Source organism: Danio rerio, chromosome 15, assembly GCF_049306965.1.
Source record: "Danio rerio strain Tuebingen ecotype United States chromosome 15, GRCz12tu, whole genome shotgun sequence".
Classification (NCBI taxonomy): Eukaryota; Metazoa; Chordata; class Actinopteri; order Cypriniformes; family Danionidae; genus Danio; species Danio rerio.
This window is the reverse complement of record NC_133190.1, coordinates 5,983,719-6,000,000: the sequence shown is the minus strand read 5'-3', so window position 1 is coordinate 6,000,000 and position 16,282 is coordinate 5,983,719. Positions and strand designations below refer to the sequence as shown.

Below are 16,282 nucleotides of genomic sequence, written 5' to 3'. Positions count from 1 at the left end.
TTGTTTTAATAACTCATATATTGAAACTGATTTCTTTTGTCTTTGCCATGATGACAGTAAATAATATTTTACTAGATATTATTCAATATACAGCGATGCAGTGGCGCAGTAGGTAGTGCTGTTGCCTCACAGCAAGAAGGTCAGTGGTTTGAGCCTCGGCTCAGTTGGCGTTTCTGTGTGGAGTTTGCATGTTCTCCCTGCGTTTGCGTGGGTTTCCTCCGGGTGCTTCGGTGTCCACCACAGTCCAAAGACATGTGGTACAGGTGAATTGGGTAGGCTAAATTGTCCGTAGTGTGTGGGTGAATGTGTGTGTGTGGGTGTTTCCCAGAGATGGGTTGCAGCTGGAAGGGCATCCGCTGCATAAAAAAAATTGTGCTGGATAAGTTGGCGGTTCATTCTGCTGTGGCGACCCCGGATTAATAAAGGGACTAAGCTGACAAGAAAATGAATGTTTCAATATATTAGTATTCAGCTGACATTTAAAGGCTTAACTAGGGTAATTAGGCAATTTTGGGTAATTAGGCAAATAATTGTATAATGATGGTTTGTTCTGTAGAGAATTTTTAAAATATATTGCTTAAGGGGCTGTTATTATAAACCTTAAAATTAATAAAAAAAATCAAATCTGCTTCAATTCTAGCTGAAATAAAACAATTAAGACTTTCTCTAGAAGAAAAAAACATTATAGAAAATACTGTGAAAATGTCCTTGCTCTGTTAAACATAAATTGGGAATTATTTAAAAAAGAAACAAAACATATAATTTTGCCTTCAACTGTATTTATATAATTATAAATAATAAATATTTATTTTATATATGTATTTATTATATAATTATATATTCCAGCCAAACTACAAATATGAGACTTTCTCCAGAAGACAAATATAATACAAAAATGTCCTTGGTCTATTTTTGAAAAATTTACTTGAAAATATTTGAAAAATAACTTAAATTTCACAGGAGGGCTGATAATATTCTGTTTTAGTCATGACACGCCTTCTCTGGCTTGAAATTAGCATCTTGAACTAAAGCAAAAATGGTGAAAAACGTCAACTCTGGTATTGTTCTTACAGGATTATTTTACATTAATAATGTAAAATAATACAGCATGTTTAAAACCACAAAGATGATTAAAATAACAATTAATTACTATTGTGGGAATGCACTGTCATCCTAAAGCAGGATCTAAAATAACCATAAGTGTAGTCTTTTAATATGTCGTCAAACGTTTCTTGCTCAAAGTAGTAATTGTTATTCTAAATTCCTGTATAAATCATGGCAAGATGTGTGATCGTGTAATTATTACCATTATTTATTTTATGTGTCTTTGATTTATATTTGTATTTTAAAATCACCTAAATGCTGTAAATATTGATCTTACAGGATGAAGAAAGGAGAGCTTTTTGATTACCTGACTGAGAAGGTTACGCTCAGTGAAAAAGAGACAAGGTTAGTATAATATAACCAGATTAACATCATTTGTAACACAATATTGATTACTTTGTTGGATATTGCATGTGTTGTAGAAATTAATACTCTTATTTAGCTAGTGTGGAAATATAAATTTCTATCAACTAATTCCAAATGAACAATAATCTACGTATAACTGAAAAGTTATATTCTCTGGTTTTTAATTATATAATTTCATTAACATCCTAGCTAAGAGGGACATTTAACCTTTATCTTTCTGATTACAGGCTAAGCCAAAGTAATGCAAATTGTCAGTTTCACAGCATGGGGTGTCTATTGTTTTCTCTTTTCGATCAAATGGTCAGGCGGTTTCTGTCTCCAGAACATGATGAGATTAGACCTGAGAAGCAGTTTACCCTGCCGACCACAACTCTTAATTTGCATACTTTGTTTAGCTATATCCCCTCCTCCTAAGAACACAATATAGCCATGAAATCTTTGTCTCAATTCAGACTACAATGTCATGACTTGTGTGAGACTTGTGAGAGACTTGTGAAAGAACTTGCAGACTGCGGACCTCTAGTAGGCTCTTGCAGACACATTGAACATCTTGAAGACGCTGTATGACTGCAGATTAACCAACACGTCTCAAAGGAATTCTGCTTGTTTCGAGTCTCCTGGACTGGGTTCTCTCTTCTTTTCACTCATTTATTTTTTTTTACAACACTAGTGATGATAAAGATTTATAATGTCACAAAAAATCAGTTTTCAGACAGCTGCTGTTCTTCTGAACTCTGTCAAAGAAAGCTGAAAAAACTACTCAGCCATTTTCAACTTATTTCATCCAGAGCGTGAGATTGACAGGCGAATCCGTGCAGCAGCAGCAGTAATGCAGTCAATGTACCAGTCTGTTTTGGTAAAGAAGGAGCTGAGCCGAAAGGCAAAGCTTTCATTTTACCGTTCAATCTACGTTCCTACTCTCATCTATTGTCATGAAATTTGGGTCATGACTAGGCCCACACGGAATCTACGCGTGCAGATTTTTAGCCCATCATTAATTCTGTTTATTTACTTGAGTAAATGTGTGTAAATCTATATTTATTCAGTGTTTAAAACAAGTACAGTAATATTATAGACTAATATGAAAATGTTCATCTGATTTATGTACAATATAGTTTGTGAAGTAATATTTTCTGTCTTTTAGTAGAGATTTTATATGAGAGACTTGCTTTATTTACCAAATTTCAAGAGTTCACACTTAGCTGATAATCAATAAAGCGTATTTGGCATGCTGTCCCGGGAGAGAGCCCTGAGCTCGTAATATCCTCAAGCCCGGGGCCCCCTCCCGTTAGAAGGGCGAGAGGGGAGTTCAAGGTCAGGTAGGTCTCGAGAACTCCCCTGCTCGTCACCGTGAGAAGTGTAAACTCAGGTTGTATTGGGTGATAATTTGTTTTAGTCGATTGGCTATGGTTTATGTTTTTGGACGGTGGGAGGAAACCGGGGAACCCGGGGGAAACCCACGCAAACACGGGGAAAACATGCAAACTCCGCACAGAAACACCAACCGGCCCGAAAGGTTGGACCGGCGGTGTTCTTGCTGTGAGGCAACAGTGCTAGCCACTGGGCACCCGTGTCGCCCGATCAGAAAAAGGGGAAGGAATAAAGACGAAGATAACTGGAGTGAAAAACTCAGGTTATTAGGGGCCAAGCACCGTAGGTGCGTAGGCACCTATTGCTTTCGTTAGTGTTCTTCTTCTTCCGTTTCTTCCGCCGGATTTGAATGGCAGCCCATATAGGCGTATGCGGGAAAGTTGTTTGATTTGGCACAATGATAGAGGCCAGTCTCAACATTAATCAGACCAAATATGAAGTCTCAAAATCAAACTCTCTAGCGCCACCACTTGTCCAAACTTTCACGTATGTTTATCATGATAACTTTTGAACCGAATGGGCTACAATCAAAATTCTTTTTTCCTCTGATTCCTTGGCTCAGTCTGATTTAAACGCACCCTATGACGTTATGAATTTTTTCGCGCTATTTTAAATTTTTCGAAAAACCTATTTGATTGAACTCGTCCTAGGCCGTTTCTCCGATTTTCACCAAAATTGAATCACATGATCTACAGACCATGCCAACCAAAAGTTATGGAATTCAAGTTGATTTGACCAACCGTTTTCGTTTAACTTGCGATCAAATTTTACGAAGAACTTGCGAAAATGGACTTGAGAAGATATCTCCGTAACGCATTCACCGATTCACACCAAACTTGGTGTGTGTTATGACAACTAGGGTTTGAGGTTATATGCGGAGTTTCGACGCACTGCCCCCTAGTGGTCCGGAGATAAAAAAAAAATACTTTTTGGCTTATAACGTCTCAACCTTTCGTCCGAAACTCATAAAACTGGTCTCATTACATCCGGCAGAGCACGTCGAGTCGAATGATGTCTGATTTTCACAGGTCAGCCATTTTGGGCGTTGCCCATTTCCATTTTAGGCCAAAAATGCTATATTTTACCAACATATTTACATATCATTACAAAACATGTTTTGCATCTGGCACAATGATAGAGGACAGTATTAACATTAATCAGACCAAAGATGAAGTCTCAAAATCAAACTCTCTAGCGCCACCACTTGTCCAAATGTTCATGTATGTTTATCATGATAACTTTTGAACCAAATGGGCTACAATCAAAATTCTTTTTTCCTCTGATTCCTTCGCTCAGTCCGATTCAAACGCACCCTATGACGTCATTTTCCGTCATTAATTTTTTCACGCTATTTTAAATTATTCAAAAAACCTATTTGATCGAACTCGTCCTAGGCCGTTTCTCAGATTTTCACTAAAATTGAATCACATGATCTACAGACCATGCCAACTAAAAGTTATTAAATTCAAGTTGATTAGACCAATCGTTTTTGTTTAATTTGTGATTAAATTTAACGAAGAACTTGCGAAAATGGACTTGAGGCAATATCTCTGTAATGCATTCACCGATTTACACCAAACTTGATGTGTAATGACAACTAGGGTCTGAGGTTATATGCGGAGTTTCGGCGCACTGCCCCCTAGTGGTCCGGAGATACAAAAAACTTGCTTTTTTGGCTTATAACGTCTCAACCGTTCGTCCGAAACTCATAAAACTGGTCTCATTACATCCGGCAGAGCACGTCGAGTCGAATGATGTCTGATTTTCACAGAACAGCCATTTTGGGCGTCGCCCATTTAAATTTTTAGCCAAAAATGCTATATTTTACCAACACATTCACATATCATTACAAAACATGGTATGCATCTTCAACCCCATGCCCTGAAAGTACTCAAAAACTTCTGGAGCAGCGCAATCTTTTGACCAAAAGTGCTTGGCCCCTTAATTGCTGCTTGCAGCTATATTTTATAATGCTTCCGTAATCATCTAATAGGGCTGATTACAGAGCTAACAAGGAACCAGCCGTGGTGATTATAAGCACGTGATCCTCTCGAAATTAGTTTATGAATAAACCGCACAAAGTGGATCTAATTGGATTTGCATTGTAAACATTAAATAAAAGTTTAAAATATATTATTTTTTATTTCACATATTAAGGTTTTAGTGATGGTACTCCCAAAATTATTCCGCAGAAATCCGCAAATTTTTACCAAAATTCTCAGCAGAAATAGTAAAAAATGTCCGCAGATTCTGTCTGGCCCTGGTCATGACCAAAAGGACAAGATCTCAGATACAAGTGGACGAAATTAGTTTCCTTTAAAGGGTGGCAGGGCACACCCTCATAGATATTGATATATATATATATATTGAATATATTGAAAATGCATAAAATTTAGTTTTAGGCATGCCATGTGGTATCTGTTTTGAGGTTAGCATCTTGAGCTAAAGCACAAAATGGTGGAAAATATCAACTCTGTTACTGTCAGTCTGTTATCATCAACCGTCAGCACTAAGTTAAACAACAGTTAGTTACACATTTACAATTGTTCGCATTAATAATTGATTTAGCTGACTGTAAATAATATATTTATTGTATATCGTTGCATTTTAAAGAAAATGAATAGAAAATTCTTGAAATATACCCAAAAATCTGGAGTGAGCCTTATTTTGCTTCTTGTTCAAACTTGTTAAGGGTTTTTTGGGACGACTTAATTGTTTTATGTTCAATCCACTAAAATGTGTAAAAACTATAACATTATCATGATCGAATTGTGTTGGGACAACTCCATGAAATTGTGTGAAACCTAGCATTTTTTACAGTGCTGCCTGCCATATATTTCCAACGCTATTTTGTGATTTTGCAGGAAGATCATGCGCTCCCTGTTGGAAGTGGTTCAGTTCCTTCACTCCCAGAATATTGTACACAGGGATCTGAAGCCGGAGAACATCCTTCTGGATGACAATATGAACATCAAACTCACCGATTTCGGCTTTGCTGTGCAGATTGCACCAGGACAAAAACTCAACGGTAGTCACTTGCTTGATAAGGAGCAAATACATCAGTCAAATGACTAACAATATGACATTTTACAATATGACGTAAAGCAAAACAAAAATAAATAGTTTTAAAGATGCAGCTACATTCTGACAGTCTCATGTTAGTCTTAAAGAGTCATAAAACTCTAATGCTGTGTTCACACCAGACGCGGAGCGCGCGGATAAATTGCGCGTAAATGGCCGCGTGAACATTTGCGTTTACTTGCTTCATTCGCGCGTCAAATTCACTTCAGAACAGACGCGGATTCGTGTGATGGGCAGGGCTTCTGTCTGCCTGGTGACTCTAGCTTCATTGCTTAATGGCTGACATGGATTTAATAGAGGGAATAACTGTGTTTATGCTTTATAAAGGCTAAAAAACAACATTGATTTATTTGGAGCCGTGTCTGAGTCCATTAGATTCTTTCAGAGGTGCACCCAGCTCTGAGAGCTCCTAAACTCTTCCAGAAACGGAACCTGGATGATTGAGGCTTTCAGCGGTGCTGCTGACTGAGCCGAGCCCAGTTTGATGAACTGTTGTCGGTGTGGGCAGGTGGATTTTCCCCCGGGACACCAACAACACGTGGTACTTCATAATCACACCCCCACAAGAACAAGCTCCTGATTGGTTAACTCGGCACAAATGTCCGCCGAAGTTCAGATTTTCATACTCGAGCGATTCGCGCGTTAAGAGCATCAAACGCGCAAAACGCTCAATTCGCGCCACACCATTCATGCGTATCGCGCCATTCGCACCGCGCGTATCGCGCCGCAGGATGTCTATTCGCGCGTTTGCATTGACTTACCATGTAAATCACTCACGCTTGACGCTTCTTCCGTATCTGGTGTAAATACAGCATAACACATTTTTTTGAGATGCTGACAAATATCTAAAATAAACAATAATAATAATGATATGTCAGTATTGAGTGAAAATTGGGTATTTTGTGCATTGTTTAGAGAAAATTCATTCTTTTAGTTTAACCCCTTAACTGTCTCCCCAAATTTTTTAAACATACAACACAACTTACATGAATGCCATTCTTCAAAACTTTAGTGCAAAGATTTAAGCATGGTCTTATTTTAAAGAAGAAGATGTCAGGTTGTAGATGAAGTGAAAAAAATGACAAGTGTAATAAAACAAATGTTATGCGGCTTTATATTTAAGAAAATAATAAAACAATAAACGTGTATTTTAATATTTAAATGATGTATTTTACAAATAGAATTTTGGCAGAAATTACGGTAAAATATCTGAACAGAATATATTTCAAATTTAAAGTTGATATCTCAAAAAAATTGGCTTTCAGAAGGATTTTGTTTGGCTGCAGTACGAGACATGAACACCAGATGACATTCAGTTTTCATTGGTGACCATACAAGGGTGTCTCCCATGTTTTAAAGAATATTAACCATATCTTTTCATAATTTTGACAAAATTTGTAATGTGGACATACAATTCTAAAGTAGTATGGGTATTTTGGTGTAAAGATCTGCGCGGGACTAAATTTTGAATCCCGCCCGCACCCGCCAGGTTTTAGCCCGAACCCGACCGCTCCCGCTTATATTAAGAATTTGTGGTCCCGCTGCCCGACCCGCCCCGTTTTCTACCCGCCGCGCCCGATCCCGCTAAAGAGCGGGGGAGAACAAAACCGGAAATGTACTGCTAGACAGCCCGCTCCCGTCCCAAATTAAACCCGTTACCGATCGTTACCGCGATTTATTCGAAAATTTATTCCCGCGCCGCAGAAATCTGGTCGGGTCCCGCGGCGCGGGAATGCAGACCTCTATTTTGGTTGTGTTTAATTTAAATTAGCCTTTTAAATTTAAACTTTTAAAAACAACTTTAAAAAGTTGATGTGAATTACTGTAGCACAGTAATGCTTTAGAATTCTGATGGATTAAAAAGAAATTTCAAAGCAACATCCCAGCCATGAGGTGCAGTAAATGCGCAATTTCTGAGTGATGAGTGGCTGCCAGTACGAAGTGACGTCATCGGGTTTTCAGCGTTTTTCTGATTTTATCCATGAGGAAGAGGTGCTTCGATTCAATCACCATTATGAAAAGAGACAACATGTCTAGTTTGTCTGTAGTACAAAGGTATAAATCGTCCCAGATGTTTCAATAAAAATGAGGTATTTCTAAATATATTTTCATCTATTTATGCAGCTGCAGTACCTCGTTTATGTGATGCATTTGCATCTTTAAAATAAGGAAATTTATTTTACTACCGTATTTTCATTAGAGCGTCTGCAATCTCTCCTCACTACGCTTGCATGGCCTTTCATTTTGTTTTATGTACGACTTTTTCCACATGAATGTATATTTACATTTATGACTTTTTTATGACACTTTTATCGAATTTGATCAAACTAATTCAAAAGCCAACCATCGCTCTAGTATAAGAATTCCACGTTTGTTTAACAACTAGAGTAGAAAACAAGTAAGAGAAGAAAGAAATGCAGAGAAGATACACTACGCAAGATCCTGTCTTTTATTTTTGACGTGTGTTTTGTAAATCTTGTGTTTCCACTCATAGAGGTGTGTGGAACGCCAGGATATTTGGCTCCAGAGATTATCGAATGCTCAATGGATCCTCATCACCAGGGCTATGGAGCTGCTGTTGATCTGTGAGTGGACGCTAGTAAAATGGGACATAACATTCATGTGGCAGTTTGATGGTCAGCATAAATCCAGTTTAGAGTCTGCTTTTAGAGCAAGTTGGACTTTGTTGTGTTGTGTTTGTTGTGTTTTCCAGCTGGAGTGCAGGGGTGATCATGTTCACCCTTCTTGCAGGTTCTCCTCCATTCTGGCACAGGAAGCAGATGCTGATGCTGCGTATGATCCTGGCAGGAAATTACCAGTTCACCTCTCCGGAGTGGGATGACCGGTCAGACACCGTCAAAGACCTGGTGCGTCTCAATATCAGAATAAAGGAACACACTGATTCACACCTGAAGACAACATTATTAGCCCTGCTGTGAAATTGAAATTCTTTTAAAAATATCTCCCAAATGATATTCAACAGAACAAGGACGTTTTCTTAGATCGCAGTATTTTCTTTTATGGTTTAATTTTGGAGAAGGTTTTATTTGTCGATTATTTGTTTATTTGCACAGAATACACTGGTCTAGAACTAAACTGAATAAAATTTTCCCTGATCTTGACCCAACTTGCCTTCGCTGTACAATCGAACCATCCACACTGATACTTTCGGGTCTAGTTTGAAAATGTCTGATTTTTGGGGGAAAGTCTTCAGGTGTTTTTCTGCTGTTTTTTATTGCCAATAGACCCAAACCCCTTAACAGCACTTTGGAATCCTGCTAGAATATGTTGATTTAAATTCATTACAGGTCAATAGTGTAGCCTTAGCAACCTTACTGGCTAGTAGACTTATTCTTATGAATTGGAAGTCAGCAGCTCCCCCTTCTTATCGACAATGGGTTTTTGATTTTTTACATGCTCTTCAAATGGAGAAGATTGGTTCGCAATAAGACAAAAGCCAGAACAGTTCCAGAAAGTCTGGAGCCCTTTTCAAAATTTTTTTAAAGAGACACCTATATCTTTATAGGGTATATGCCGAAGCATGCTAATAGGACTTTTATTTTGCCTGTAACCTGGGGTAATTGCTTTCGGCGAACTGTATGCCAATGCAAAAACCGGCGCGTTTAAGGTCTGTTTTCTTTAAAAATTAGCCATCTCCACTGGCTGAGTGATATCCGATATAAAGTAGGTCTCAGGTTGTACAAGAAGCACTGCATTAAATTACATTTCCCCCGCCATGTCTTTATAATAGGAGCATTTATTTTACCCCAGTATATTCAATGGAGCTTCTGCGCTAGCCTGCCGATTTTGACGGGCGCGTGCAAACAGCTTTTTGTCTCGTTTTACGCTTGAGCAACTAAATAAATGCTAAAGTCTGTTTAACTGAATGTATTTTAATGACATTACAACATCGATGCTGTAAAAGGAACCGTATAAAATGGAAAAAAAGTTCACAAAACAGGTCACCGGACGTTTTTCAGTATGGGAAAAACACTAGCTCCGCATATACCCTATTGCTTTTATTCCTTTTTTTTTCTTTGTACTTATTTATTTATGTATTTGTTTTTATTATTCTTATTTTTTTTTGTATTACTCTTGTTTTTTCTTATGTTTGCATATCTTTGTTTAAAATGTGGTATTTTACCTTTTATTTATATACTTGTTTAGCGTATAATTATGTTTTCCTGATAATTTCTTGTTTGGTGAATTGTATTAGTGTATATTTTTATATGTATCAATGCCATGTATATTTTAATGTCTGACCTAAGATGAACCCAATTTAAAAAATCACACGAATAATGAACATTTCACAATGGGGCTAACAATTTACTCTTCAACTGTAGCTTTATTAGCTAATACAAGCCTACAACAGATGTACTAAACTAATTTCATTCATTCATTCATTTTCTTTTTAGCGTAGTCGCTTTATTAATCCGGGGTCGCCACAGCGGAATGAACCAGCAACTTATTCATCATATGTTTTTACGCAGCGGATGCCCTTCCAGCCGCAACCCATCTCCAGGAAACATCCATACACACTCATTTACATTCATACACTATGGACAATTTAGCCTACCCAATTTACCTGTACCGCATGTCTTAGGACTGTGGGGGAAAACGGAGCACCCGGACCCGCACAAACCCACACAAACACAGGGAAAACATGCAAACTCCACACAGAAACACCAACTGACCCAGCCGAGGCTGGAACCAGCGACCTTCTTGCTGTGAGGTGACAGCACTACCTACTGTGCCACTGTGTCGCCTAAACTAATTTCAATTCTGTTTGTTTTTTCTGTATTCAGATCTCCAAGATGTTGGTGGTAAATCCAGAGAAACGTTTCACTGCCACGGACGCCCTAAACCACCCTTTCTTTCAGCAGTATGTAGTCGCAGAGGTGCGACATTTCAGCCCATACAGGAAGTTCAAGGTGGGAACTCTTTGGTAACACTTAGTTTAGGTCAAATTCATGGTATTAACAAACCAGTAATTAACACTACTAGCTGAAAGTCCCCATGAAATCAAAACGTACCTTATCATTTTGCTAGCTCACATTGCTAGTTTTGTGCTGAACAATTCATCTGTGCATGTCATTAAGAAAAAAATTGTTTACCCTTGTAATTGAAATCTGAAAATGCACTTCCTGTTTCTTTTTCAGGTAAATTGTTTTTAATTGTTTAAAGAGCCCATATTATACATGAAATAGGGTCATATCTTGGTTGTAAGGGTCTCCAACAACAGTTTAATATGCATGCAAGGTCAAAAAACACTGTAATGGTCTTATAATCTGCATTTATTTTTACCTAATTATCCCAGCGACTCCTGTATGAATCGTCCAGTGATTCATTTGTTCTCAAACCCCTCCTTAGCGCGAAGCTAATCTGCGCTGATTGGACCAAGGACAGTCTGTTGCGATTGGTCGACTGCCTTCAGTGAGAGAGTGAAATGCCCAACAGCTAATCAGCAATATAACAGTAATCACAGTTCATACACGCTCGATAGTGTAGGCGTGGAGTTTAGCTGCCAGTGGGTCGATGTAAATACAGACTATGGACTTCAAAATACAGACGACTAACTATTTTATTGAGCAAAAACTCCAAAAACAGTTGAGGAGATTGTTTCTGCTCTTTTCACAGACACACACACGCACACACACACACACACACACACACACACTTAACCCTGCTCCGGACGACAATGCGCGCACACACACACACACCTTCGGACGACAGCGCACGCACACACACACGCACACACAGACACACTCACTACTCCTCCTCCACGGAGCTCCGTAAACAAAGCAGCACGTGTCGCGTTTTAAACGTGGCTTTGCGCCCGATATGAGAATAAAGCGAGTTAACCTGATACAGTACACGCGGTTACAAGTAACAAATCACAACTAAATACATTTGCAAGCTAGAGTAAACGAGGCAACTTTAATCGCACGTACTTACACTTGAGAAATGGAGAAAGAAACCCATCCTGACATGTCCAGCAGTAAGTTAGTCTTTACTGATCCTTCCTTTAACAAACGCCGATGAAGTATTCTTTGTAGCCTGTAGTTTCCAGAAGTTTCCAGTAGTTTCCAACTGATTGGTTATAATGCTGAGGTTTCATCTTTGGGTAGAGACTCGATAATATCCATCTGGAGTGTGACTTCAATTGACCGGCATGTTTGTGTGTGTGTGTCTGGGTTTCTATGTCAGAGGGCGGGGCCGCAGGTTTAAAATCTCCCGGGTTTGCGCGTGCACGTGAATAACTTGGTTTCGTTCGTACGTCATGGCGAAACATCTAATGAATCGGTATCAAGGCGACTCGTTTGAAGCACTATGAGTCGAACACTGTACACTAACAGATTTAAGCCTTAGCTGGATGCTTCACTTCACTTAGAGCTGTGTTACACACTACATGGAGGGGCATTTTCAAAAACCCATAATATGGGCTCTTTAAAAGATTACGTATATCCTAGGAATTGGGCGTGGCTAACATTTTGCCTGCATGATTTCCTCTGTTTGACACAAAGCACAAGTGTATCCAAAAAATACTTGGGCAACACAAAAGTATTATCGATAATATTGCAGTTTATCCACTGAAGGCATATGGTCTGTTTTGAGGATTTTTCTGGACTTTTAACAAATGGGAAACCATTGCTGTGTTTGGAGAATGAGGGAGCTCTCCGATTTCATCTAAAATAACTTAATTTGTGTTTTTTGTTTTGTTTTGCAATGACATAAAGGAGAGTAATTAAACTGGATTTTCATTTTTGGCTGAGCTAACACTTTAATATAACACATTAAGGCAATACTATTTACCAAATATGAATTTTAAATGTGTTTTCCAGGTCATCTGCATGACAGTTCTGGCAACAATGCGCATTTACTGCAATTATCGAAGAGCCAAACCAGTTACTAAAGAAGTGATCAAGAGCGACCCCTATGCAGTAAAGCCTATTCGCAAACTCATCGACGCCTGTGCGTTCAAGATTTATGGCCACTGGGTGAAGAAGGGCCAGACGCAGAACAGAGCGGCCCTGTTTGAGAACAGTCCGAAAGCTATCCTGCTTTCTCTCGCTGCCGAATCAGTGGATTCATCTCTCAGAATGATGTAAGGCGTGTTGAAAAGACATCAGTGCTTTATACTGTATAACATCGTGAGTTGTTTCGATAACTTCCCAGTGCCCACGCATGAATGAGTACACCTCCTTTGAAAAGTAATGTTTTTATCCATTTACCAGTGAAACTGGACACTATTCATCGGTGCATTTTAACATTTAGAGTTGTTAAAAAAAGAGTGGGGTCACATTACATCTTTAAGATGAGGAAAAATAATGGATTTATTTTACTAAAACTTACTAAAATTTACTAAAACTAAATACATTTACATTTAGTCATTTAGCAGACGCTTTTCTCCAAAGCGACTTACAAATGAGGACAAGGAAGCAATTTACACAACTATAAGAGCAACAATGAATAAGTGCTATAGGCAAGTTTCAGGTCTGTAAAGTCTAAGATGGAAAGTATTAGTAGTATTAGTTTTTTTTTTTTTTTTTGGGTACAGTTAGTGTGATATTCAGAGAGGCAATTGCAGATTAGGAAGTGAAGTGGAGACTAAATAGTTGAGTTTTTAGTCGTTTCTTGAAAATAGCGAGTGACTCTGCTGTTCTGATGCAGTTAGGGAGTTCATTCCAACAGCTGGGCAGATTGAGCGTGAGCGTTCGCGATAGTGATTTCTTCCCTCTTTGGGATGGAACCACGAGGTGACGTTCATTCACAGAACGCAAGTTTCTGGAGGACACATAAATCTGCAGCAGTGAGAGCAGATAAGAAGGAGCAAGGCCAGAAGTCACTTTGTAGGCAAACATCAGAGCTTTGAATTTGATGCGAGCAGCAACTGGCAGCCAGTGCAAACGGACTAGCAGCGGAGTGACATGTGCTCGTTTAGGTTCATTGAAGACCACTCGTGCTGCTGCGTTCTGGAGCAGTTGAAGAGGCTTAATAGAGTTAGCTGGAAGCCCAGCTAGTAGAGAGTTGCAGTAATCCAGTTTGGAGAGAACAAGAGCTTGAACAAGGAGTTGAGCACCTGTACCTAATTTTTCTAGTTAACTTAATATTTATTTTATATTTTCTCCAAATATTAATTGTCATGTACCAATGTTTTGCACCAGGATCTTACTTTTTTTTTTGTTGGATTACGTCCAGTTTTGTCTTCAGTACTGACTAAACAATCCAATAAACCCGATTTTCCACAAGTGTCAAATTGTACATCATCCCATCAGTTTAAAAGTGAGAAATGTACTCATTTACTCTAGGCACTATAAATAATTAATTTCATTCATCCTTTTTCCCACAAGGATTTTAACAATTGGCTTAAATGTTGTTATTGAAAGCTTTTGTGAAACTGAAAGCTTTGTCTATTGAACCTATATATCTGAAGTTCTCCTGCTAGTGTTGATCATTTTTTCTGTTTGATAAATTATTTGAAATAATAAAACAAAAATTTAAAATGTGCATATGAATTCATTTTATGGTAATGTGGACCTTCTGGGCAAGCTGTCGAACTGACGTCATCAGAGAAGGAATGACATTTTGATTGAATAAATATATAAATCTTACCAAATAAGCCATACTTTGCACACACTAATTGTTCTCTTTAAAAGTAGCAATAATGCATTACAAAGTAAATAGTGTAAATTTTGAATTCATGATGACTTTAAAATATGACTGCTGGACAAATACAAAAATATGACGCGTTCATGGGTCAAATTTTACAGTCATTCAAATACCACTTATTATTCAAAATTTGTTAATAGTAACCACAGATCTAAATGGAATTATTAAATTGTAAATCCACAAATGCTAATGAAAAAAACCCAGATGTTTAACAAATATTGTTTAAACATTTTATTTTTGTATTTATTTTAAATACTTTAAAAACTTAATGTTAATTGTTAATATTTTATATTTTAATATTGTTCTTCAGAAATGGTTATCCGTGTTCATAATTTTATTTTTGTGTCTGTGTTTTACATAATTATTTTAGGTAGCCTATATTCCTTTGGAAATAGTTAGTTCAGTTTAGTTTAGTTCCGTGTGGTTTAATTTTCAGTGCTGAAAGTCCAAACTCTGAAAAGCAAATCCCTTGATGCGCAGCTCCACGAGTCCCAAACCATGCCAAGTGGCGACAGTGATGAGGAACAAAATGTCACCAATTTACAAAAGTAGAGGAAAAAAAAGCTTAAGAGAAACCAGGCTCAGTTGGGCACGATAATCTCAAGCATTAATTAATCAATTAAAATGCAGCATATTTTACTTGTAAAACAAAAGAATGAGAGAAACTGTGGATTCATGTTTAAAGGGAAAGTTCACCCAAAAAATTCAGTCATGATTTACTCACCATCCACTTGTTCCAAGCCTATTTGAGTTTCTTTCTTCTGTTGAACACAAGTCATTTTGTCTGTGGAAGTCAATGGTTACAGGTTTACAACATTCTTCAAAATATTGTCCTTTGTGTTCAACACAATAATAAAGCTTCCCTACTGAAAAAAACTGCTTAAACAAGCCTAGGCTGGTGAGCTGGTTTTAGGTGGTTGACCAGCCTGGTTTTAGAGGGGTTTTGGCATTTTCAGGCTAGTTTCCATTCATGCCCAGCCTGGTCTTAGCTGGTCAGACTGGGAGATGACCAACTAAAACCAGCTTAACCGGCCTAGCCAGGCTGGGAGTCCAGCCAAAATCAGCTTAAACCAGGTTGGTCAAGACCAGGCTGGAAATGGCTGGAAAACAGTCTGGAAATGGCCAAAACCCCTCAAAAACCAGGCTGGTCAACCAGCTAAAACCAGCCAACCATCCTTGTTTTTTTCAGTAGTGTTTGGAACCACTTGAGTAAATTTGCATTTTTGGGTGTACTGTCCCTTAAAGATACAAACATGTTCAGAGTATAATACATTCAGTCGTTTCAGAAAGACAAAAAGTTGTTGGTTTACTTCGTACACTCACATTTATGCTCACATATTTGTGTAAATGTGTTTAAACACAAAATAGAAATCGTCTTTACTGCGTTTCTTTGATTTGTATTTGTATTTAACATAAAAATACGGGGCATTTTTGAGCAGTTTCTTTTCTGTCTACCCTCTGTATAAAATTTTCTGTCATCAATGAATGAATACAATAAAAAAAAATACATTTTAAGATCGTAGTGGATCCTTTAATGATTTGGTTTTGCTCATGAATATGTTACGATGCGTGAGGCGGGCGTAGAGCTGGCGAACCAATACATGTCTTATCTTTTGGATATTAATTAGATTTCGTAACGCTCTAAAGAGAACGTCATGACGTTAAGTTTAATATTAATGAGTTCGTCGTT

General features: G+C 38.0%; 2 protein-coding genes across 4 annotated transcripts in view; both read left to right on the top strand.

Moving 5' to 3' along the window:
* The window catches only part of phkg1a (phosphorylase kinase, gamma 1a (muscle)), a 20,102-nt gene extending 5,672 nt beyond the window's left edge, over positions 1-14,430 (top strand). The window contains exons 5-10 of one of the 3 annotated variants that reach the window (XR_012390542.1): positions 1,384-1,449; positions 5,706-5,869; positions 8,417-8,507; positions 8,674-8,789; positions 10,728-10,853; positions 12,765-14,430. Coding sequence is in view for 2 of the 3 variants with exons in the window: in NM_001077612.1 (NP_001071080.1) it covers positions 1,384-1,449; positions 5,706-5,869; positions 8,417-8,507; positions 8,636-8,789; positions 10,728-10,853; positions 12,765-13,031 (868 nt within the window). In the remaining variant the exon portion in view is untranslated. 3 annotated transcript variants of the gene reach the window in all.
* brwd1 (bromodomain and WD repeat domain containing 1) overlaps positions 1-16,282 on the top strand; it is a 1,114,832-nt gene that overhangs the window by 156,159 nt on the left and 942,391 nt on the right. The window lies entirely within an intron of this gene.